This window comes from Brassica napus, chromosome A3, assembly GCF_020379485.1.
Source record: "Brassica napus cultivar Da-Ae chromosome A3, Da-Ae, whole genome shotgun sequence".
Classification (NCBI taxonomy): Eukaryota; Viridiplantae; Streptophyta; class Magnoliopsida; order Brassicales; family Brassicaceae; genus Brassica; species Brassica napus.
The window spans coordinates 27,039,614-27,063,130 of record NC_063436.1 but is presented as its reverse complement, the minus strand read 5'-3'; the positions used below and the strand labels follow the sequence as shown (position 1 = coordinate 27,063,130).

Genomic DNA, 23,517 nt, shown 5'->3' with positions numbered 1-23,517 from the left:
GGTCACTGGGGGAGTCCTGTCCGAATGAAGTCACAAAAACTTCTTACACCAAGAAATATCTTACCACTTCATTTAATTATTTAATATATAACATAACTCACCATATATAAACAAAATGGCCTATTAGCTCAGTTGGTTAGAGCGTCGTGCTAATAACGCGAAGGTCACAGGTTCGATCCCTGTATAGGCCAAATTTTTGAAACTTCCTAACTAAACACTCGGTCAGAGTATCAAAACGTCGTCGCATTGCTCCATGCTTTTACCCGATATTTTATTTATTTATTTTTATTTTACGGATATCGTTATCTGCTTCTCACTAAAACACGAAGAAGCAGGAGGAGAGCTCGAACGCCAAAAAATGGAGGGAACCATCTCTCCGCTTTGCCTACGTTCTTCATCGAGCCTATCTTACTTCTCCAGCAACCTTTCACTAGACTCTCACCGTACTCTGGGTTTTACTACATCCGTCGATTCGCTCCGGCCAGCGAACTTGTTTAGACGGTCGTCGACACTGCGGCTGTTTCTTTCTCCGCCGAAAGGTTCTCTCCGTACGCCGACAATCTCCGCGGAGGAAGTGAGAGATGTACCGATGCCGAAGGTTGATAAGAGCGGTCGATTAAGCAGTCCCCGCGCCGCCCGCGAGCTCGCTCTGTATGTCTCTCCTCTCTCTCTCTCGATTTGGTTCTGAAATTAGAGTTCCATGAGATTGGTTTAGGGTTTTAGCTATAACCGTAAACCCAAAAGAACCTAGCTTTTAATGAATTTAGTATATGATTATTTGATACTAGTATGAGTGATGAACTAGTATATGGTTGTGTGTGATCTTGACAGTGTAATACTTTATGCCGCATGCTTAGAAGGCTCTGACCCTATTCGTCTCTTTGAAAAGAGGATCAATGCAAGAAGAGGTACACATTGTCTCTGATCAGTTGCATAAAATTCTTCTAGATTTTTTCAATGTGTGTGACATGACTTCATGATTTGGTTTGTGCAGAGCCTGGATACGAGTTTGACAAGTCTTCTTTGTTGAAATACAACCATATGAGCTTTGGAGGACCTCCTGTTAAAACAGAAACTAGTGAAGGGGAAGATGAGCTTGTGCGCCATGATGAAAATGAGTCCAAGATTGGTACGTTTTTTTTTATTCTACTGCAAAACTACTTATATTGCTAAAGAGATTCTCTCAGGGCGATTTTCCTCTTTTAACTATTACTTGTTGGTTGATTCTCATGTTTCTGCAGAAGCAGAAGTGCTTTCAGCTCCTCCAAAGCTGGTGTACAGCAAGCTTGTTTTACGGTAATCTATTAAACTTTTCAGTGAATACTAATTGCTGCTTACTCTTCTTGATATCTTATTCCCACTATGTGTTTTCCTAAAAGGTTTGCAAAGAAACTTTTGGCTGCAGTGGCTGATAAATGGGATACTCATGTCGTCATCATCGATAAAATCTCCCCTCCAGATTGGAAGGTACAAACTGAACACACTTGAATGTCAAGTTCTGTATAGTTGAAAACTAAGGGACCACCAAACTCAAAGCTTCGTTTCTGATAGTCCATTGCCCATTTCTTGTTGTTTGCACCCTGAGCTCAACATTTTACTTCTGAGTATGGTTAAGCATCTAGAAGCGGCTTCTTGTTTTGATTGTGTGACTGTATTTCATATCTTTTCATCTCGCACTACTGATAAATACCTTATGGATGTTGCTGCACCTATTCTCAGAGTGCACCAGCTGGGAGGATTCTAGAGTTTTCGATTCTCCACTTAGCAATGTCTGAAATTGCAGTCATTGAAACTCGACACCCGATTGTCATTAACGAGGTATATCTTTGCAATGTGATAACCTTGATCTTTTTGTGAACTAACACTGTTAAAATAATGATGTGGCAAAAGGCTGTTGATCTTGCAAAACGGTTCTGCGATGGGTCAGCGCCACGCATAATCAACGGATGCCTTAGGACATTTGTCAAGGATAGAGCACCAACACCAACACCTCAAGCTTTAGAATCAAAGCAAGAAGTGCCGGTTTAAGTTTAAGAACAAACCCGCATCTACGTTTGGAGGCGGACATCAGATTTTGGTTCGTGGGGAATAGCTCGTAAGTAAAGTGTTGATCCGATGATCTTAGAGTCTAGACCAGGAGAGATTCTGGTCCGAAGCTTTTGGTAACTGGGACTGAATTTATCTAATCCATTGCAGCTCAAGATGATTATTGCTAAGAACACAACATGCCCTATATTTGTATGATCATTCTCCCTTATGTAGTTGCTTTAGTGTTTCTGTCTTTGTATGATCATCTTTCAACTTAGTATGAACACAACATGATTATTCTCCCTTATGTAGTTGCTTTAATGTTTCTGTCTTTGTATGATCATCTTTCAACTTGTATCCCATATTTTGAGAAAAGAAAAAGTTGTATAATGAGTTTTTTTTTGTTACAAGTTCAAAATAGTTCATGAAGTAAACCAGTCAACAAAACAATTCGTCTCCCAACACAATCCGGTTCAACCAAAAACCAAACACAGCCATCATAAGAAGAGAGATCAAAAACATTAAATTAATATTCGATAAATTAATACCGTAAATGATTGATTGTTCAGTCGAAAAGAAGCTGACACGAAGCAGAAGCTGTAGCTACAGAGGCCAACTCCTTGAGCATCTGATACTTCTCTCCCAAATCAGTCGATAATGGAGAGAATGTCGCAATCTTTAAACAAGTAGCGTTCTTTAGTACATATGTTGACATCTCTCTATCTTCTTGTCTTCTTCCTATGTATCTGGACCACTCAAAAGCCTCAAGACTGTGCAGTAAACACTCTGGAACAGAACTCGGCGGCTTCCAACCAGTTGGTTTATCCATGCGAGAGAGATATATGTCAAGCTTCTAAGACCATGGACATAGTTAACAGTCAACAACAGATTCATCAGTCTCTTCTTCTTTTTTTTGTCTAAGAGTCATCAGTCAAACACCACAAATATTGGAAACCTTAACCGGATAAAAACTGTTTTATAGAGACCACTTACATCATCAATGAGTTTGAGGATAGTTTGGGAGAATCTTGGAGCATACAAGTAACTAGATCCGAATAATGTACACTAGATGTATACAAGACTAGATGGACAAGCTGGTTGAAGATTCTACCAGAAGGATTCACAACCTGTTTCATATGCCAGCTAATTTATAATATATATAATTTTTGCAGTCGGACGATTTAATGTTTTCTATATAGTTTGTTATCACCTTTGGGGTTGTCCACCATAGCGTAAGATGACGGACGGAAGTAAGAGCTCTCAGAAACTTCTTGTGGGTACTAACTCCTAGAGTAAGATCAACATCTGCCCTTACCAGCTCAGGCATGTTTTCAATTTGACAGAAGTTGTTACTTGCCGTACCGCAACTTTTAAGGTACTTCAAAGAAGGAACATCTATCACACACGGCCTATGTAATCCAAAACTTTGCTGGGAGAGGGAGATATTTAGCCTTTGTAAGGAAGGTAGCACGATATTGAAGCCTATAATATCTTGTTCCACAACCAAAGGATCGAGCACCAACACCAACACCTCAAGCTTTAAAACTAAAGCAAGAAATGTCGGTCTTAATATGTGTGTCCAAGTCTGAAACGACAATTTGGCCTTAATGTTTCCTTCATTTTCAACTTGTGTCCCATATTTTGAGAAAAGAAAAAGTTGTATAATCAGTTCATTTTACAAACCTGATACATCAGTCCAACCAAAAAAACAAACACAGCCATGATTAAGAAGAGAGAATAAGAACACTAAATGTGCTATGATTGTTCAGTCGAAAAGAATCTGAGCCGAAGGAGAAGCTGTAGCTACAGATTCCAACTCCTTGAGCATTTGACACTTCTCCCCCATATCAGTCGATATGGTAGAGAATGTCGCCGTCTTTAAACGAAGAGCATTCTTTAGTACATATGTTGCCATCTCTCTATCTACCTGTCTTCCTTTGTCCTGGAACCACTCGAAAGCCTCCACACTGTGCAGTAAACACTCTGGAACAGAACTCGGCGGCTTCCAACCAGATGGGTTATCCATGTCAGAGAAATATATAGCAACCTTTTAAGAACATGGACATAGTCATCAGACACCACACAACATTGGAGAACTTAAACCGGATAAAAAGTGTATTTAAAGAGACCACATACATCAATGAGTTTGAGAAATCGTAGGTTGGGAGAATACTGGAGCATACAAATAAGTAGATCCCACCAACCTACAGCAAATGTACGCAAGTCTAGATGGACAAGCTGGTTGAAGATTATACCACATGGATTCACTACCTGTTTCATATGCAACAACTACATAAGTAATATATAATATACTGGGAGGACAATTTAATGTTAATATATAGTTTGATATTACCTCTGATTTTAGCGTAAGTGGTTGTGTTAGCGTAAGACGACGGACAGAAGTGAGAGCTTTCAGAAACTCGTGGGTACTAGATGCACCAAAGCAAACACGTGCATTTACCAGTTCAGGCATGTTTTCAATTTGACGGAAGTTGCACCTTGCCGAATCTCTAATTTCAAGGGACTTCAAAGAAGGGACGTCTAGCACATATGTCCCACGTGTTTCAATATTTCCATGGGACATATGTAGCCTTTGTAAGGAAGGCACCACGACAATGACATCCATTGGTGGGCCATCATAACGATCTTCCACAGACAATACTTCAAGATTGGGACAACCGGATAAAAATATTTGTAGAGACGTGTTGTCTGTGTAGGTGACAGTCTTAAGGCTCAGAGTTTTGAGAGACGGGAGAAGAACGTGAACAGGACCATCAAGAAAAACGCAGTTTGTGAGTGACAGTCTTTGAAGGTTTTCAGAGGTATACAGGCTACTCGGTAAAGTAACAGACACTTTCTTGGGATAAGGAATAACAATATGAATATGCAGCTCACCGACACGGCGACTAAGTGCAAGATTAATCCATAGTCCAATATCTACAGAGGGACAGTCAGGGCCGAGACTCAGATGCAGGTGTTCTAGAATTGGTGCCTTGTTTGATAGGAAAGACCTGTAAACAAATTGCGTGAAGCTCTTGTAGTCACCATTGTGATTGCTATGGTCGTATGAAAGCCCTGGAACTAAAGTCCAAAGAGAACGCCATCTTTTGGACAAAAGACTTGTGGCCATAGCTTCTTTTGTCGTGTTGAGTGACAATATTCGCAAGAGCAAATCATCCGGAAGATGACTGAGGTTGTCCATGTAGAAACTAGCAGTAACCTAAGGACAATTGTCTACGGTCCTGCAGATTGGAAAAACCTAGAGGGGTTCATAAACCGTAGCTGAGAAAAGAAAAATAAAACAACAACAACAACAGTTATGGTGATCACGGCAAAACTCACAGTTGTTTGTTTGGAGATTACCCTAGTAGTATTCCTTACTAAACTTCTAAGATGATAAGATGAGACCAGAACAGCTAGGAGAGGGGGATGATTCACGGTCTGTGAATAGTCAGAAGAGTTTTGATCTGAATCCAAAATTAGGTGAAGTTTTCTCAGCAGAGGATAGGATGGCAGAGGATCTAATAAAATCCTAGATTACCAAGTATGACTCAGACTATCTGAAGTGTGTTAATAAGATATTTAAAAATTGAATCATTACAAATAACATGTTAAAAATAAAATTTGATGATTTAGAATATTTAGTGTTGAATAGATTCAGTATATCTATATATTATTAAAATTGAAGTACAAATTGGATTGTTTGGCAATATGAATAGTAATTAAAAAAATAGTTCTGTTTGGAAACATGGATAGCAGTAAGTTAGAAAAAACAATAATGGGCTTATGCTACTAAAAAAATCAAAAGTCCATTACATTGTATTAAAAAGTAATGGGTCTATGTTACTTAATATATATATTCAAATCAAAATAATAATTTAAAATTGATTTATATCAAAAATTCATTCAAAAATATACATATATTCAAAATTTGATTTTTACTAACATATTTTCCAATAACTATTATAAAAATGTTTTCAATATATATAATAAAAATACAATACAAAGCCCAATTTCAAAAACCAAGTTAAATTATGGCTTTTATATTTCACATTAAATTTAAAATATAATATATGAAATTATTTATATGATTGTACGTATAAAATATTATTAATTATAAAAAAAAACTTATTTGATGGTACGTATAAAATATGATTAATTATATGATAACACATATTTTGTAACCTATGATGATACATATAGGATATATATATATATAATAGTGATTAGGGGTGGGAGTTCGGGTTCGTTTTCGAGTCTTTTTGGATTTCGTGTTCAGATCTTTGAGGATTTGGTTCGGATTTGGATAACCAATTTAAATAGGTTTGGTTTAAATATTTGGATAGAGAATTAATAATTATTTAAGTATTTTTGGAGTTTTGAGTATTTTTTAACTATTTAAGATATTTACGTTTAATTATTTGTATTTATTTTCAAGCATTTATGCGAACTTAAAGTATCATATATATTCTGGATGTTTTAATTTATATATATATTAAATCTAAAATTAATTAATATATGTATATAAGTATATAAATCTATTTTGGATACCCAAAATACTTCGGTTCGGATTGGATTAGGTTTCAGTTCTTCAAATACCAAAATTTTGAATAATTTGGATATTTAATCAATTCCGGTTCGGATTTAGTACTACTTATTCGGATTGGATTCGGTTTGATTCTTTGAATTCGAGTGTTTTGCCCAACCCTAAATAGTGACTTAAAAAGCAAATAGCATCATATTTGTTTTAAAAAAATACACCCGCACGGGCGTGCGGGTCAAAATCTAGTTGATTATTGAATAAGTAGAATGTGTGGACCATCGACGATATATTGACATATGTCAGTTTCTAAAAAAAATTGATATTCATATCTTTTAGTTATCTAAAACCAATAATTTCATTATAAATTAAATAATTCATTTTTATTTTTATATAAACTTATCATTTTAATTTTTTTTATAAATAGAGACTAGATTTATTTAATTTATATATAGAAAAAAAATATTTAATAAAATATAATATTGAATTTTATTAAGAGAAAAAGACTAGAATAGCACTAAACCAAGTTTTTGTTCCCAAAGTAGCACTCAAGGCTCAAAGTCACAAAAATAGGTTTCATTAAAGAAGTAAATATACATTTATACCCCTTGGGTTAATTAATCCAAACCTTAGGGTTTAGAATTAAGTGGTGAGGTTTTGGAATTAGGGTTTAAAATTTTATAAAAAATAAATACTAAAATAAAAAATAAAAAATTAAAAATTTTAAAAACAGTTTTAAAAAGTATTTTTAAATTATAAAAAAAAAAATTAAAAAAAAATAAAAAAAAATTTGAAAAAAAATTTGAAAAAAAAATTTATAAAAATTTCGAATCTGAAAAATATAATCTGAAACTATAAAAAAATTTCTTTTTTTTTTATTTTATTTTATTTTATTTTATTTATTTTTATTTATTTTTGTTTGTTTATTTAATTTTAAACCAATGGTATTAGAGATATTTTACCCTTTAATGAATGTCATTTTTGTGACTTTCACCTTCTAGTGCTATTTTTGAGACATAAACTTCAAAATGTGCTATTATTGACAATTGCCCATTTATTAAACCAAATCATTGTATTTTATAAAAGCTGAATATATGCCGAATGATAAGAAAAAAAAAGATTTAAAATGTTAAAAGAAAAATAGTTAATTGGCGTCCATATACCCACAAACATCATATATTTGCACTCTACCCCTCATAGATTACCATAGTATATAAAGCAGCGACTAAATTAAAACGGACCAGGCTTTCTCATAATAGAATGTTATATACATCGGTAAAGTACATAGCGATGAGAACACACCGTCTCTTTTAACGTGAGCCCGACGTTACATATTTTTTCTCAACTACTTTGCAACAAAACCACTGTTGCTTAAGCACACAACCAACGGACTTCTAACTCGATGGAACCCATTTGTCCAAATGATCTCTCCAAACACATACCGACCAGAGGATGTCTTGGTTGGCGTGAATGTAACATAATACGAGTGTTCTTGTTGGCACTTGGAGAACACCAGAATCCGCGGCCAGACTTCAACTTCCACTCCCACTGGTCTAACAATGTCTACGAAGAAAACAGTGTTTTTGTTTGGACCAACGTTGCTTACAGTACGTTTTATGGTCCTAGTGAATCTCAGGCTCGGTATGGTAATAGATGGATAGTTGAAATCAGCATTGGTTGGGTACGAGTGAGAGGGAAGGCATGTTGTGGAAGATTCTGAGTGGAGAAGAAGCATGGACTTGATTTGTTGATCAGTGTAGCCAATGTTGCACAAGAAGAGAACGTAGTCTTCGGTTTTGGTATTGTAAACCAGACCAGGATCCATTGCTTTCAAAGGGTTTATATGTCCAGCACCGATATCAAACGGGTCAGTGGGTTTCATTGAACCACCAGAGAGGATCAAGTCATTGCTCGTGTCTCTTGTACCCGCTGGAAACGGTAAGAAGATGGATTAATATCATATATGAGTTTGTCAGTACAAAACTATGCGAGCGAGCTAACCTGTGGTCATGATGGCGCTTCTGATTGCAGCTGGTGACCAGTCAGGGTGAGCAGATTGGAGAAGTGCCATAACTCCAGCCACATGAGGACATGACATTGACGTTCCAGACTGGAAGTTCCACTCAACAGATCGGTGGTCTCCTGGTAACAGTGTAGGTGGAGTTTTGGGAGGCCATGCTCCCAATATCCCAATGCCAGGCGCTGTAATATCTGGCTGCACAGACCAAAGACCAATATTCACAAAGCTGAGACATCTGGCACTATCTCAAATACATCAACACAACAGTAGACTCAAACATACAACTTATAGAGCATCAGAATAAACTAAAAGCGATTGTACCTTGAGAATATCAGGTGATAGTGAACTAGGTCCTCTCGAGGAGAAATATGCAACAGAAGGTGCTGTAATCTCTCCAATAACAGTTTTGCTCGGTCCAACTTTCACCACTGGCACTCTTCAATTTTCACAAAAAGCAATATAATGAGTTAGTATATCAGATTAGTGAATGGAAAGTTGGAAACAGTATGCGGCTTACGTAGGCGAACGAGCAAGATAGTTCCTAATCCTAGTCCCTCCAAGGATATCAACACGAACTGTTGGGATCACGTCTACTTCTTCCACAAGCTGCTTTGTGGGTGAGGCTGCAAATATAAGCGCTGATGCGTTTGCTCTTATGACAGCAGCTTGTGCTTCTTCGATGAACTGAACCGGACCCAAAGTAGAGAAGCAAAGAATTATCATCTCAGTGGCCAGTTTCTTTAACCAGTTCTCCCATTTGCAAACCCTGCAAACATCAGCCTTTACTGTAACACACCATTTACTCTAATAAGCTACGAATTAGAGTGTTGAGTTGAGCAAATACCCTCCATCAAAATACGTCGTTGCAAGAGCTAATGTACCAGTGATCTCCTGAGAAACCAAGCTCTGCCCCTGAAAGACTGAAACTTTTTTAAAAGGTACTATTTACGGGAATAAAATAGCAGAAATGAAAAGTAATGGTTGTTCTTTCTCAAATTTAACAAATTTAACAACTAAGAATTTTGTTCTTTAATTCTCTAAAAAAAAAAGTGAGAAAGAATAAAAAAATTTTTTTTTTTTTTTAAGAACTAATGCATTATTCCTTTTTGTTCCTTGGTCACACATTCGTACCCTAAGTCTATTATAAAGCAACGATCATTAAAGTCAGTACCGTGAGAGTGAAACCACCGTCGATAACAATGTTTGTGGGGAAACTCCGATCCATCGTCGAAGCAGCAACAGAAACCGCCCAAGGAGCTACATTCTGAACAAGCCCAGGATCAGGCCCATCATTCCCACCGGAGAAAACAACACTAATCCCCCTCTCCGCAGCATGAAAACCTCCAACATCAGCACTCGACTCAAAAAACGGCGTCAAAGGCGGCGACGAACCAAAAGACGCCGAGATCACATCCACACCGTCGCGAACCGCGTCGTCGAAAGCCGCCAATATATCAGCCTCCGTGCAAACCCCTTCGAAGTCCTTCCCCCAGCACGTCTTGTACACCGCCAATCTCGCCGACGGAGCTCCGCCTCGAGCGACGCCGCCGGCGAACCCGGAGACGATGAAAACAACGGATCCGACGGCGGTGGAAGCTGTATGCGTGCCGTGACCGAGGCGATCGCGCGGCGATCTGTATTCCCGATCTCGCGTGCGGTCGACCTCCCCGTACGCCTCCTCGAATCCTTTGAGGTAAAATCGAGCGCCGATGAGTTTGCGGTTGCAACGTACGTCTCCTCCGACGCATTTTCCTTTCCACGACGAAGGTATCGGTTTCGCCTCCGGCGGTTCCTTAAAACTCTCCGATTCCGGCCAAATCCCTAATCGAAAGTAACAGATTTTAAGATTAAGAGAGCTCTGAAACAAGGAAGATATCGAGATAGAGAAGAGACCAGTGTCAAAGATTCCGACGATGACGTCGGAGCCATAGGCGAGCTGCGGCGGAGGAGTATGGCCGGTGTTGTCGACGGTGAGACCTAAGAAGTCCCAACTCCTTGTTGTGTGCAGCTTCAAGCTTCGGCTCTTGAAAACCGTTATGACCTGGTTCATTTCTATAATAACTTCCCGGTTAAGCTTAACCGGTTTTGTTTTGTAATAAAGTCAATTTACAAACCGGTTTTATGATAGCTGATTAGCAATTTAGCAAAACTAAACCGAATTATCTTACTGGTTTCACTGAAACAATAATATTGTTATTTTGGCCAAGGATAACCAAAACTAAACCGAGTTCTTTAACGGTCGGTATAATTTTGCCGCCATAATATAAAAATGGAAGTATTTACTTGCTAAAGAAGCAGCTTGTGTTGAGTTGAGTTTGGCAGAGAAGCCTGAGAAGCCGTAGGTGTAACTGTACAGCATGGATCGTCCTGCATCTTCTTTGCTATAACAAGATATCCAAAATTAGCGGTCCAGATTATAAAAAGGACTGTACAGTAGATGAGTTCTGAAGGAACCTTGTAAAGACTTTTGAAAGAAGATGAAGATGGTGGCTTGAAGCTAAAGCAGCGTTTTGTAGCCGGTTAGCGCCTAAATAGACAATGTAAACCTGCAAAAAAAGCGTGAAGAAGACGTACCAAAGCCAACCAAGAAACAAATCTGTTAATGAAAAGGTTTTCATGCACCGGTTTAGGAGTTGGCGATTTACATGAGAAATTGATGTTGTCGCTTGAACTGATGAGTAAAGTAGTAATGTAAGAGCAAAAGAGATGCCACCAAGAGATCTTGTCATTGATGTTATACGGCCTGAAACTTGAGTGCCCGACACTACAAATTGCTGATGCTAATCACTCAGATTTATATAACTAATCCAAACTCAAGTTGATATTAATGGTGTATAATCTATCATTGTGACTAACTCAAGAAGGCATAGGCTCACGAGTCTGACATTATTCACACTTTTTAGGTCTACATTTGTGTAATTAGATTGCTTAAAATTTCTCTAAGAGTAGGCATGTAGTGAGAGACGTCTTCCTTTTGTTCTATAGCTTCTCTTTTATCATTAAATCTACAACATGTTGTCAGGGGTCGGTTCAATTAGAGGTAAGAGCCTAATTAGCTAAGCTATAACTAGCTAGTTTGATTAGAGTGTTCCTTTGTAGAGTTTTAAAGCTTGCGAGTTCCATCATTCTAACTTCTACCATAAGTTAAACATTCTAATATAGTTTTGTTCCAAAGAACTAAGATTTCATCAATTAACTATAATAGAGATCGAGAGCAAAGAGAGAATTGGTAAACTGATCTCTTATTTTCCACAAACGGAATGTGTTCTGGTACAAGATATATATATACAATTACTCAACTTGTAAACCAGACTGAAATCAAGTATACCAGCTAATCTAATATAATCTAGATTAAACCGGTTTACACATATATAATAATAGCCCCCCTCAAGATGGAGGTGCATAAATGTTGATCACACCCATCTTGCTCATGTTATTCCGGAAGGGTGCAGGATACAATGCTTTCGTAAGCATGTCGGCCAACTGATCTCCTGTGCGTACAAACATCGTCTTCACAATACCCTTCACAAGACACTCTCGAACCTTATAACAATCAAACTCAACATGTTTGGTTCTCTCGTGGAATACAGAGTTGCTGGCGATGTGAAGTGCCGCTGTGTTATCACCATAGAGATAAGCTGGAAGAGAGAAAGGAACTCGCAAATACTTCAAAACCTGTGTGAGCCAAAGAATCTCCTTACTAGCTACACACATCGCACGAAACTCAGCTTCTGCAGAACTCAATGAAACAGTGTCCTGTTTCTTCGATCTCCAAGACACTAGTGATTCTCCAAGAAACATGGCATACCCTGTGACTGATCTTCTATCATCAGTACACGCTCCCCAATCAGAATCTGAAAATGCTCTCAAACCAAAGTTATGATCTGTACCGTAAAACAAACCTTGACCAATAGAACCTTTCAACTCCTGAACTTGTTCACAATCACACTTCTTCACTACGCTTGATTTTGTGTTCGCCAATTGCTCCCACAGAATCTTCTTCTTCGTGAAGTATGTCGAGAGGTCAAGATCTCCTTGCTTCAGTGTCATAACAGCTTGCTCCAACTGATATTTGCGTGGCAGATTGTTCACTTTGAAACGCCTAAACAAATCATCCCACATCTCAGTAGCATCTTGATAATATAGAATACTATCATAGATCTCCTTGCTAACGACATTTAGAATCCATGATTTCACCATACTGTTGCAGCGACTCCAGATTTTAAACATATTATCATCAACGGATGGTCTAGGAAGAGATCCATCAACAAAACTCAGCTTATTCTTCGCATCTAGGCTTATCTTCATCGCAATCGACCAACTATTATAGTTAGTTCCATCAAGAGTGTGAACTACTATAGTCAGACCTGGATGATCAGCTGAATGAAGGAAGAATGGGCTGTGAATGCTATCGTGCGCGTCTGAGAACTTCATCGGTGTGTTCATCGTTCCCGGAGTCATCGATCGTCGAGCTTGTTGTTGCTTTGTCATCGCTGTTGCAGGTTCATCGTGGATCTGGAATCCATGTGGAGATTTGATCGCAGATCCTTCGTCATCAGAAATTGAGCTTCGCGTCTTCATTTTTCCTCCTCTCTTCCCCATATCGACTTCGATCAAGCTTGCGGAAGATCAGAGATGATCGAACGAAGGTGTTTAGGAAGATGATTGAGCAGAAATTGAAGAAATCGCGAGAAAATTCGAAGAAATCAATAGGATATGCTCTGATACCATAATAGAGATCGAGAGCAAAGAGAGAATTGGTAAACTGATCTCTTATTTTCCACAAACGGAATGTGTTCTGGTACAAGATATATATATATACAATTACTCAACTTGTAAACCAGACTGAAATCAAGTATACCAGCTAATCTAATCTAATCTAGATTAAACCGGTTTACACATATATAATAATAAACTACATATCAAAAACCACATACAAACCAAACAGAAAGGAGGATGCATGTAATCTTTTTTTTTCTGAAACGCTGCCGTATTGTGATTTAATAGTGTGGCAATCCTGTGCTCATGATTTAGCAAATACAAAAGGTCCATTGGACTTTGTGAAAGATGTCCATTTCCTTAAAACCAAACAAAGGGTGAACGATCTCTGAATATTTATATGGATTATCTTGTTGTAGCAAACTGACAATGTCTAATGATATTATATGGATATCTTGTTTTGGTTTTATACAAGTCTGAATATTATATGAACAAAAAAAAAACGGATCATGGTTCATGCAATAACTGATGTCTAATGATATTCAAGTCAACATGGCAACAAAGGGTGAAGATCTGGAAACCCCCTTAAATTACGGAGTCATCATATCTCTTTAAACCCAAAACAAAGAACCGAAGCAGAAACGTTTTGTGGGTAAACACTGTTCGGACATATATGGTGTTCAGTGGCGGGACTGTTATGTCGGTAGCCCATTTATCGGCTGAGATGTGGCAGCGATTACGGCGGATCCCACCGTCTGAACGCATTGGCAGCAGCGAGATGATTAACATCGTCTGCTGCTTCCCGCTCCAGGAGCTGGGTCGATTAGCTCTATGGCTTTTGACTTTTCTTTCTCTTTCTCCTCCAGGTTTTCTATATCCTGAAGCTGACGAAGAAGACTATCGTGATCATGATCGTGATCGCGCTTTTGCTTATGGCTCATATTCAGCTGCCATCGCTTCATATTAGTACCACTTTCATTTGCATTTTGAGTGTTCAAATATCAAACCCAGATCATGTTGGTGAGGTAGGTTAAGTAATCTTCGTTGTGTTGATATTGGGTTTTAAAAAAGGTTGATGAACATTATTAGTTAGTAAATCTTTATTTTCTTTTGTTCTTTTAAGTCTCAGTCTTTCTTGTTCTGTGAGCTTCATTGTTTGTTTCTTGGATTCCAAGAAAAGAAGCTTGTTTATACTACTTGCAAGTGTGAATTCAGTTCTTACTTCTTCAATCCTTTATTTTCTTTAGGCCATTAACATTACTGGTCTCTATAAAGAGTTAACTAGAGCATTGTAATTGTATATACTTAATACTACAAAATGTTAAACACATTTGTAGATTTACAAAGAACAAGTCATAAATAATTTACTTTTATTATTTGTACTGTTGTATAATAAACTGAAAACCTTCGTTTATAAATTAAGAGCACATGGTGTCATCAATCAGATTCCAAATTATTTGCCTATAAAGAAACAGCAAAACAGCTCATTGGGGTACTCATATTCTATTATTTTCATGACTGTCACAGGAAAAAAACAACAAAGGTTTTCTATTTCTTTACGCTTTGTTAAAGAAAACGGTCGCAACGTGAACTGTATTAATTTGAAAGAAAAAAAACACCTTATGATCTGTATAATCTTTGACCCAGCACAGCATAGAGTATTAATTATATCAATTTCTCCAAGAAACAAACAGTAGATAACAACTCAATCTGCTGCACTGTTCTTTCTAGCTGTTTATTTTCAAGTATCTTAGTTGATGAGCTCAGCTAAACAACATTTTTTTGCCAGTTTTTCATTTAGTTTAGCACGGCAAATTTTTTATTATTTGATCAGGACATATATTTCAAATTGATATGATCCAGATATGTAGTCTAATGCTTTACCAATTCATCAACAGTTGTATTTTCTAAAATTATGTGGCTATAGTCAAAAATTATACTAGTTAACTTACATAGATCTAGTGAAAGACTGTGACTTGGAAACAAATAAGTTTTTTTCTTTCTGAAACAACAAAAATAGTTAAAACAATTCAGTAGAAAATTGATTGTTTGGGTTGGTGTTAATTAAACTTTAAAGTGACACATGCACAGTTGGCCTAACACACATCCTGACATCCATGTGTATATATAACCCACAAATGACAACACACAACGACACACAAAACATATAAACTCTTCTCTTTGTTGGCTTTCTCAAGAATTATCAATGGAGGCAATGAAGATGAAACTCTTTGTGGCTGTTTTAGTGGTCGGGATGGCCTTCTCTGCCATGCAACAGGCTGCCGCCGTGGAGGCTCCGGCTCCGAGCCCTACCTCTGATGCTTCTTTGTCTATCCCCACTTTTGTCGCTACCGTAGTCACTATGGCATTTGGGTTTCTCTTCTAATCAAATTTGTTTTTGACTTTCTAGTTTATATAGAAATCATATCTTGATTTCATATCTGCTTTCACTCATGTATTGTTTAAAGACTGCCACATCCGAATATTAATAAAAACAGCTATATCACTTTTTGTTGACCAGTGTAGTTCTGAGAAACTCTTTAGCAAAAAAAAAATGTAATTTGACAAGTCATAAGTTTGGTAACTATTAAGCTAGTGGAAATTTAGATCTTAAATCATTTTAATTAAAGGTTAGAAAATTTTAGTGGGAGGAGACAACAAGCAGACACCTTAATTAATTGTAAGCTTTATAATCATGACATCTTCAAAGAAAAGTATGATTTACTTAAACTATACTAACATGACTTTTTTTTATTAACATGACTTTTAACTTCAATATAGTGATTTTTCATCTTGATCATAACAGTTGCTTTGCCTTATTCTGAATACTCTAAAATAAGACCATAGTTGACAGTAAATCAATAATATTTACGTTAATGGAAAGTGTAGAGATGCTGCTTCTATGGAGGGTGTAGAGAGATTGCTTCTAAGAAAGGTTGTAACTTACCAATAGTGTTTGATTGGCTTACAACCAAATACTATAAACATGTGAGCATGTGGCATAATGCTATAAGATCTTAAACTGGTGAATGCAATGGGTTATACCCTTTTACGTTAAAAAAAATGATTTTCCTATGGATGATGCTGAGAAGCGTTTGATAAAAAGATTAGGATTTCAATCTGTAGGATGGATATTATCACAATTCTTATAATCTCGGAGCTTCTGAGTTGCATTGATTAGGTGTTACAAGTTATATATGAAAAAGAAGTTGTATATGAAAACTTCTAGAGTGTGTACAAAGATTACAGATTCATTAATGTTAATTTAGCTCTTAGGAAACCGTCTTGTGTCTGAATGCAGTTTACAAAAGAAAAAAGAAAGAACCTTCTTGTGTCGTAACCCGCAAGGATCCATAAACCCCTTTCGTTTAAAACGGCAAATCACGTCCGCGTTTGAAACATCTCGAACTCAATAACCAAATTTGCTTCTGGGCCTAGACTCCTTACGGCCCAGCACCTAATTTGCTTTAATATTAAATTTTTAAAAAATAAAAAATAATAAAAAAGGAAAAAGTAGGAAAAAGAAGCTAAAGATATGGCAATAAGCCTAACCCTTGTTCCGGTAATAGCTACACCGCCGTCTTCTCTCTTCACCTTCACTCGTCTCCATCACCTGGCTTCTTTGTCATCTCCTTATTCTCCCTCTGGTAAAAGACTCTCTCCTCTGAGCTTTGGGTCACGGAGGAACATTTCTATTGCAATATCTGTGAGATAAGACTACTGTTATGTAGCAGAACCAATGAATGTTACAATCAAGTTTTTATTTTCTTCATTTATTAAAGTCTACTCGTTTTGCATGTACTGATTCGGCTTTATGTCGGTTTTGTAACCTAGACAGGCGTATTGAGAGCAACGGCTAAGAGATTTACTTTTGTAACCAAGTCAAAGTCAGTAACCATGGCTGCTGTAAGTCAGAGTTTTTTTTTTAGACAATGTGATATAACAATCTTTTTAACTTGACTGATTATTTTTGAGTGCTGTGACAGGTTCAAGAATGCCCTGGGAATCTAAAACGCCAGGTGGAGAAGCTCTTTGATGCGTCTCTGAGATCAACGGTTCCTGATGAAACTGGTGTTCAGACAGAAGTTACTGCCTCGCTTCCCGGAAAGCCTGGAGATTACCAATGGTTCTCCCTCCCTCTTTCTTTCACTTCATTCAAATGAAATGAAACGCAAGTTCTACTAAGTTCATTTCTGGTTTTGTTAAATTACATCATATTGTTTCTCTTCAGTAATAATGCAATGGGTCTATGGTCCATTATTAAAGGAAAGGGGACTCAGTTCAAGGGTCCTCCAGCTGTTGGACAGGTAAGTGGCTTTTTTTATGCTCTCTAGCAGATTCTTATTGGCTCTCTATTATATCTCTTAACTCTTTATCTTGTAGGCTCTTTTGAAGAATCTACCTACTTCTGAGATGGTGGAGTCATGTTCTGTTGCTGGACCTGGTTTTGTTAATGTCATACTATCATCCAAGTGGATAGCTGAGGTGCTGCTGCTGTTTGTATAATCGTTTTCTAGTCCTCTTCATGTGTAATGCGTTAGCATAATTGTTTTCTAATACGCAGAGTATTGAAACTATGCTTATGGATGGAATCGACACATGGGCGCCTTCTCTTCCAGTTAAGAGAGCAGTAGTTGATTTTTCATCTCCCAACATTGCAAAAGAAATGCATGTTGGTCATCTAAGATCAACTATCATTGGTGACACGCTAGCTCGCATGCTTGAGTACTCAAAGGTTGAAGTTCTACGCAGAAACCATGTTGGCGACTGGGGAACACAGGTAGCTACTTCTCTGCTCTTCAAATAATTTCTTAATTCTGTTCATTTATTTATCAGTTAAATAATAATCTGTTTTGATTCTGCAGTTTGGGATGCTCATTGAGTACCTCTTTGAGAAGTTTCCTGATACGGATAGTGTCACTGAGACAGCAATTGGAGATCTTCAGGTCAGCTGCCTTACATCATATTGGTGTAATACGCTTTATGTGAAGAGCCAAAGCAATTTAGTTTCTAACTTCATGTGTCATGTGACAGTCGTTTTACAAAGAATCAAAGAGTAAATTTGATGCTGATCCGGAGTTCAAGGAAAAAGCACAAAAGGCTGTGGTCCGTCTTCAGGTAAATAACCTTCTTCCTTACCTGAAAGTTATTGGTGTTGTCTTCTGTTTGGCAGTGTTTTAATATGCAGCTGCTTTGGTTGTAAGATCTAAATTATTTAGTTTTCTATTTATTTATTTTTTGTTTCTTGGGGTGTAGGGTGGAGATGCTATTTACCGCAAGGCCTGGACTAAGATTTGTGATATCAGCCGAGCAGAGTTTGCCAAGGTTTATCAACGCCTTAGAGTTGAGCTTGAAGAGAAGGTAAAAGGAGTAGATGGACAAATACTATATTATTTGAATGGTTAATGAAAATTACATTGATCAATGACAGGGAGAGAGCTTTTATAACCCATATATAGCTAAAGTAATTGAGGAATTGAATAGCAAAGGGTTGATTGAAGAAAGTGAGGGTGCTCGTGTGATTTTCCTTGAAGGCTTCAACATCCCACTCATGGTTGTAAAGAGTGACGGTGGTTTTAACTATGCCTCAACAGATCTGACTGCTCTCTGGTGTGTTATCTTTGTGTTTGTATTCACTGAAGTGTAACTTGCATAGTGTTTAATAATGAATTGTCTGCCGATGCTAAAATCTGCCTGGCTCAGGTATCGGCTTAATGAAGAGAAAGCTGAGTGGATTGTTTATGTGACCGATGTTGGCCAGCAGCAGCACTTTAGCATGTTCTTCAAAGTAGGGTTGATGAATATTTTATTCTTTTTGACGTGTCTTGTTTAAAAGTATCAGTCGTAACTGTGGTTATGTCCTGTTACTATGAATCAGACTGCCAGAAAAGCAGGTTGGCTTCCAGAGAGTGATAAAACTTACCCTAGAGTTGACCATGTTGGTTTTGGTCTCGTCAAGGGGGAAGATGGCAAGCGATTCAGAACTCGATCTTCAGAGGTAGTCCGACTAGTTGATTTGCTAGATGAGGCCAAGACTCGCAGTAAAACTGCCCTTATTGAGCGTGGTATCTAACTTTGTGTCAGCATTGTTAATTTTTTAACCATTGACTTTGTTGTCGTCTTACACATCCGTTATAATGTTGTTTTCTCTGTTTAGGTAAGGATAAAGAATGGACTCCAGAGGAGCTGGACCAAACAGCGGAGGCAGTTGGATACGGTGCGGTGAAGTGAGTATTGTGATCAAAGCTGAACAAACATGATGATGTTAATGTTCTACCAGCTGTTTTGATATTTTCATGCTACTGCTAACTTGCGGTTTTGTTTAATGTTCTTTCGAGGTATGCTGACTTGAAGAACAACAGATCCACAAGTTATACTTTCAACTTCGATCAAATGCTTAGTGACAAGGTAACTGGAATCTACCAACCTAGTTTACATTATTTGCATTATGCAGTTAACCTTGATATTCTTATTGGTCACATGTCATCATGAGCAGGGGAATACAGCCGTTTACCTTCTTTACGCCCATGCTCGGATCTGTTCAATCATCAGAAAGTCTGGCAAAGACATAGACGAGCTGAAGAAGGTATTTTAGCTTCATTGTTCTTCCTCTTGAATATAAATGAACTTTTTTCATTGAAGAGTAATTCTTATGTTTTGAGCATCTGCTTTATTGCAGACAGGGAAGCTAGCATTGGATCATCCAGAAGAACGAGCATTGGGGCTTCACTTGCTTCGATTTGCTGAGGTAACAGATGCTCATTCTTTAGATACTAGTTTCAAATTTAAGTTCTTTTTTTTTCTGAGTAACAAGATGAACACAACCCATGTATGAAACTATTGCAGACGGTTGAGGCAGCTTGCGCCAACTTGTTACCGCATGTGCTGTGCGAGTACCTCTACGAGTTATCTGAACGCTACACCTCATTCTATTCCGTTCATCAGGTGTGGATTCAGTACATTCTACGTTTCTCTTTAAATATTTGCGATATAAGTTTAATCTCACTTAAAACATGAACCTTTTTACAGGTCATTGGTTCAGCAGAGGAGGCAAGCCGTCTACTACTTTGTGAAGCAACGGCTATAGTGATGCGGAAATGCTTTCACCTTCTTGGAATCACTCCTGTTTACAAGATTTGAATGCGCTTCCACATTTTGTTTTTTTTTCATTGCAAAATGGATCAGAGGATTTTACGAGTTTTACTTTCAAATATATGAATCATCATATTAATCACTCGGAGAAGTGTCATCTTTATAAGTGTTGCTTATGATCTAGATTAAAAATTGGAAAAGATAGGAGTATAATTTGCACTGAATAATTACTAAAACGGTTTATTTATCCACTTTGACATTTTTGATGCAACAAATAAATATTTAATGATAGAATATTTATTCATCACCAAAAGATAAAAAATTAATTTATGCATATATATATATATAATATTAGTATAGTCAAATTATTATATTTTAGTAAAATATGCTAAAACAAATTTTAGTATCTAGATTAAATTTTTTAATAATGTAATTTAATATTCATTTAAATCTATGTTAATAAATCTAAACTAGCTTCTGACCCGCGCGCCCGCGCGGGTGTTTATTTTCCGATAATTACATTAACATTTCAAAACACAACAATTTAATGGTTTCATTGGTTTGGATCGGTTCAGAAAATATCGGGTTTGGATCAGTTTTATATTATTATAAAACCCGAATTGGAACCAAATTATAAATAGATTGGGTTTGGTTAAAGTTTAAAAAACATCTAAAACCTCTAATTAAACCCAAAAAACCTGAGTAATTCACGAGTTTTGTATATTTTTTACTTATGAATATCCAAAAATCCTGAATCCGAATAATTAATATTTTATCATATTTTTAATATTGAAGTACCGTTCGGTTTTGGTTTTTCGAGTTTAAATAAATATGAATCGATTGGGTTTGTACATAGGAATCGATTGGGTATTTTTTATGTAGATGATATATAGATGTCGTGAATCATGAATAATACTTCAAACCTATTATGTTAAAGAAAAGTACACAATTTTTTTCATGTGATTTTTTAGTTGAATCATCATTTTTAAATTATATTAAATGTATCTAATACTATTTAAACATGAGATATTTTTAAAAATAATATATAAACAACTTTAAAAAACGTCCTCCTATCAAAATGCATTTTGAAATGTAAATTAACTAACATTTCAATTTCTAGAATTGTATTGTATGACCAAATGTAATAGAGTTATTCTTGGGTTTTCACCAGCCAATAGGATTTCATTATTTCAAATTCGATATCTTTTAAAAAAGGAAACAAAATATTCTCAAATTATATTATGTTTTTAAAATAAAAAAGATAATAGTTACATAAAAAAGAATTAAAAGAAATATATATTTTTAACGTTGTCAACAAAACTCTAAACCCTAAATCCTAATCCCTAAACCCTAAATCCTAAACCCTAAACCCTTGGGTAAACCCTAAACCCTAAATCCTAAACCCTAAACCCTTGGGTAAACCCTAAACCCTTGGGTAAACCTTAAACCCTTGGATAAATCTTAAACTCTAAATAAAAAAACACTAAAACCCTAAACCCTAAACCCTTGAGTGTTTTAGTGTATAGTGATTTAGAATTTAGGATTTATCCTAGAGTTTAGGGTTTATCCAAGGGTTTAGGATTTATGATTAAGGGTTTAGAGATTAGGATTTAGGGTTTAAAGTTTAATGTTATGCTGACGACGTTGAAATATTTTTTTTTGTAATTACTACTAATTTTTACTTTTTTTATTTTTACCTTTTAATTTTAAAAACATAATATAATTTGACAATATTTTGTTTTTTTTTTTTTAAAATATCGAATATAAAATAAAACAATCCTATTGGTTGGTGAACCTAGAGGTTCACCTTAGGGGGTGAACCCAAGAATAAGTCATTGTAATACATATAAATTATACACTAACAGAAAGTTATGCATATATCAGTTGAACAACATATATTGCACTACATAAACAGAATTGATTCTTTTAGGAAAAAATAATAATTGATTCTAATGTATTTTGGTAAAACCGACCTGGTTTATAACTTTATAATAGTTAATTCGTTGGTAGATAAGTCAAACCATATCGATCAAAACTAATAGCTTCTAAACATACATACATGTTGACAAATCCAATGTAGCTTACAGTAAATATGGAGGAGCGATTAATATTTACTATTAAAAGATAATCCATATACGTTCGGTTCGGTTACCAAACCAGAATTGGTTAATAATTTTATGGATAAAATCAGAAAAAACTAACGTACAAAACCGGATGCAAATTAAGAAAACCTAGTTAACCGAACTCGTGGCCTTCTCCTAACCAACGCAGCCGCAATCTCCTGAGCCACCTCACTCCAGACAAATCGTGATTCATTCTCAAATCTCAATCGGTCACTCCCGCTGCAACTTACGAAACCACACCGGAGCTTAGTGAAAATCCACTGACGTCTTGACTTGCAATGGAACCCAACCAATATGAAACCACAAACAACCACGACAAAGAAAGAAATAACTCAGTTCCACAAAACTCCTATCTAGCCTTCTCCTCGACTTGAATCCATCAAGCAAAGAGTGTAAAAGAATGAAGAAGAAGACTTGGAAGAATGGAGAAAAAAAATGTTCATGGAACAAAAAGAAAAACGGAGAAGAAGACATTTAAGCCACCGTCTGTAAAACTTATTTAAGGTTAAGTGATGTCAATTAATATAGGGTGGTTAAGGAAAATTTAAAAACGACAGTTTATTGAATGTAAATGGCATAAAGCAGTAAATATTGAGGAAAACTCAGGGTTAAGTACAAAATGTACTCCTGTTTTAATAGTTTAGATGACTGAATATAACAAATTATATTTCATATTCACTTAAACATATTTATATGAAAATTTAGATTTCAGATTTAAATACTTAATAATATGGCATATAAAACAAAATTTTAGTATGTAGATTAAAATTTTGAAAAATTGACTTTTCATATTCATGTAAATTTATTTTATTATATATAAATGATTTAAATTAATAAATGATATTTCTTATTCATTTAAACATATATATATATATATATGAAAATTTTAATTTCAGATTTAAATATTTAATAATATGATATATTTGTAGATGATAATTTGTCATCACCAAAAAAGAGATTTGTAATTAGATGATGATTCACAAAAAAATTATGAA

The 23,517-nt window shown here is 36.2% G+C and overlaps 6 protein-coding genes and 1 non-coding gene across 9 annotated transcripts; 4 read left to right on the top strand and 3 right to left on the bottom strand.

Annotated features, from left to right (window-relative positions):
* The first annotated feature begins 117 nt into the window (after nucleotides 1-117).
* On the top strand, nucleotides 118-191 carry TRNAI-AAU. Its single transcript has one exon. It is a non-coding gene; the product is annotated as a tRNA-Ile (tRNA).
* Nucleotides 192-289: 98 nt separating this feature from the next.
* LOC106440882 (transcription antitermination protein NusB) lies at nucleotides 290-2,418 on the top strand. The gene is made up of 7 exons (XM_013882648.3): nucleotides 290-651; nucleotides 832-908; nucleotides 995-1,129; nucleotides 1,242-1,296; nucleotides 1,380-1,467; nucleotides 1,720-1,818; nucleotides 1,891-2,418. Exons 1-7 carry the CDS (start codon nucleotides 359-361, stop codon nucleotides 2,026-2,028), a joined length of 885 nt encoding a protein of 294 aa, XP_013738102.1. The 5' UTR covers nucleotides 290-358; the 3' UTR covers nucleotides 2,029-2,418.
* Nucleotides 2,419-3,462: 1,044 nt separating this feature from the next.
* Nucleotides 3,463-5,683, bottom strand: LOC106444641 (F-box/FBD/LRR-repeat protein At4g26340). 2 transcript variants are annotated; one of them, XM_022716934.2, is made up of 4 exons: nucleotides 5,371-5,683; nucleotides 4,382-5,270; nucleotides 4,165-4,299; nucleotides 3,463-4,075 (listed from the first exon to the last, which is right to left on the bottom strand). In XM_022716934.2, exons 2-4 carry the CDS (start codon nucleotides 5,228-5,230, stop codon nucleotides 3,794-3,796), a joined length of 1,266 nt encoding a protein of 421 aa, XP_022572655.1. In that variant the 5' UTR covers nucleotides 5,231-5,270; nucleotides 5,371-5,683; the 3' UTR covers nucleotides 3,463-3,793. The 2 variants fall into 2 exon arrangements, with proteins under 2 accessions (XP_022572655.1, XP_048619739.1); XM_048763782.1 differs by having other exon boundaries at nucleotides 4,382-5,683.
* Nucleotides 5,684-7,794: 2,111 nt separating this feature from the next.
* On the bottom strand, nucleotides 7,795-10,651 carry LOC106444640 (subtilisin-like protease SBT3.18). The gene is made up of 6 exons (XM_022716932.2): nucleotides 9,760-10,651; nucleotides 9,433-9,500; nucleotides 9,106-9,354; nucleotides 8,910-9,024; nucleotides 8,570-8,783; nucleotides 7,795-8,497 (listed from the first exon to the last, which is right to left on the bottom strand). Exons 1-6 carry the CDS (start codon nucleotides 10,636-10,638, stop codon nucleotides 7,914-7,916), a joined length of 2,109 nt encoding a protein of 702 aa, XP_022572653.1. The 5' UTR covers nucleotides 10,639-10,651; the 3' UTR covers nucleotides 7,795-7,913.
* Nucleotides 10,642-11,342, bottom strand: LOC125590312 (subtilisin-like protease SBT3.18). Its single transcript, XM_048763776.1, has 3 exons — nucleotides 11,234-11,342; nucleotides 11,043-11,134; nucleotides 10,642-10,969 (listed from the first exon to the last, which is right to left on the bottom strand). The coding sequence occupies exons 1-3, from the start codon at nucleotides 11,315-11,317 to the stop codon at nucleotides 10,807-10,809; spliced, it is 339 nt and encodes a 112-aa protein (XP_048619733.1). The 5' UTR covers nucleotides 11,318-11,342; the 3' UTR covers nucleotides 10,642-10,806.
* A 4,115-nt stretch (nucleotides 11,343-15,457) lies between these two features.
* LOC106440881 (arabinogalactan protein 13) lies at nucleotides 15,458-15,816 on the top strand. Its single transcript, XM_013882647.3, has one exon. It carries the CDS (start codon nucleotides 15,514-15,516, stop codon nucleotides 15,691-15,693), a length of 180 nt encoding a protein of 59 aa, XP_013738101.1. The 5' UTR covers nucleotides 15,458-15,513; the 3' UTR covers nucleotides 15,694-15,816.
* A 984-nt stretch (nucleotides 15,817-16,800) lies between these two features.
* On the top strand, nucleotides 16,801-20,541 carry LOC106440880 (arginine--tRNA ligase, chloroplastic/mitochondrial). 2 transcript variants are annotated; one of them, XM_013882644.3, is made up of 18 exons: nucleotides 16,801-16,954; nucleotides 17,146-17,213; nucleotides 17,294-17,433; nucleotides 17,539-17,614; nucleotides 17,691-17,792; nucleotides 17,872-18,087; nucleotides 18,173-18,253; nucleotides 18,342-18,425; nucleotides 18,564-18,668; nucleotides 18,739-18,917; nucleotides 19,011-19,095; nucleotides 19,186-19,372; nucleotides 19,465-19,534; nucleotides 19,646-19,715; nucleotides 19,804-19,893; nucleotides 19,987-20,055; nucleotides 20,154-20,252; nucleotides 20,337-20,541. In XM_013882644.3, the coding sequence occupies exons 1-18, from the start codon at nucleotides 16,843-16,845 to the stop codon at nucleotides 20,445-20,447; spliced, it is 1,944 nt and encodes a 647-aa protein (XP_013738098.1). In that variant the 5' UTR covers nucleotides 16,801-16,842; the 3' UTR covers nucleotides 20,448-20,541. The 2 variants fall into 2 exon arrangements, with proteins under 2 accessions (XP_013738098.1, XP_013738100.1); XM_013882646.3 differs by having other exon boundaries at nucleotides 16,825-16,954; nucleotides 17,142-17,213.
* Nucleotides 20,542-23,517: the final 2,976 nt, after the last annotated feature.

Excerpts from the sequence above, each read along its gene's own strand:
- LOC106440882 (XM_013882648.3), top strand. The coding sequence starts at position 359 with ATGGAGGGAACCATCTCTCCGCTTTGCCTACGTTCTTCATCGAGCCTA. Across the intron at positions 652-831 it reads GCCGCCCGCGAGCTCGCTCT|TGTAATACTTTATGCCGCAT; the intron begins GTATGTCTCTCC and ends TGATCTTGACAG. Across the intron at positions 1,468-1,719 it reads TCTCCCCTCCAGATTGGAAG|AGTGCACCAGCTGGGAGGAT; the intron begins GTACAAACTGAA and ends ACCTATTCTCAG.
- LOC106444641 (XM_048763782.1), bottom strand. The coding sequence starts at position 5,230 with ATGGACAACCTCAGTCATCTTCCGGATGATTTGCTCTTGCGAATATTG. Across the intron at positions 4,300-4,381 it reads CACTTACGCTAAAATCAGAG|GTAGTGAATCCATGTGGTAT; the intron begins GTAATATCAAAC and ends CATATGAAACAG. Across the intron at positions 4,076-4,164 it reads GATTTCTCAAACTCATTGAT|GTTGCTATATATTTCTCTGA; the intron begins GTATGTGGTCTC and ends TGTTCTTAAAAG.
- LOC106444640 (XM_022716932.2), bottom strand. The coding sequence starts at position 10,638 with ATGAACCAGGTCATAACGGTTTTCAAGAGCCGAAGCTTGAAGCTGCAC. Across the intron at positions 8,784-8,909 it reads TATCACCTGATATTCTCAAG|CCAGATATTACAGCGCCTGG; the intron begins GTACAATCGCTT and ends TGGTCTGTGCAG. Across the intron at positions 8,498-8,569 it reads AAGCGCCATCATGACCACAG|CGGGTACAAGAGACACGAGC; the intron begins GTTAGCTCGCTC and ends TACCGTTTCCAG.
- LOC125590312 (XM_048763776.1), bottom strand. The coding sequence starts at position 11,317 with ATGACAAGATCTCTTGGTGGCATCTCTTTTGCTCTTACATTACTACTT. Across the intron at positions 11,135-11,233 it reads CGACAACATCAATTTCTCAT|GTTTACATTGTCTATTTAGG; the intron begins GTAAATCGCCAA and ends CTTTTTTTGCAG. Across the intron at positions 10,970-11,042 it reads CTTTCAAAAGTCTTTACAAG|CAAAGAAGATGCAGGACGAT; the intron begins GTTCCTTCAGAA and ends ATCTTGTTATAG.
- LOC106440881 (XM_013882647.3), top strand. The coding sequence starts at position 15,514 with ATGGAGGCAATGAAGATGAAACTCTTTGTGGCTGTTTTAGTGGTCGGG.
- LOC106440880 (XM_013882644.3), top strand. The coding sequence starts at position 16,843 with ATGGCAATAAGCCTAACCCTTGTTCCGGTAATAGCTACACCGCCGTCT. Across the intron at positions 16,955-17,145 it reads ATCTCCTTATTCTCCCTCTG|GCGTATTGAGAGCAACGGCT; the intron begins GTAAAAGACTCT and ends TAACCTAGACAG. Across the intron at positions 17,434-17,538 it reads AAGCCTGGAGATTACCAATG|TAATAATGCAATGGGTCTAT; the intron begins GTTCTCCCTCCC and ends GTTTCTCTTCAG.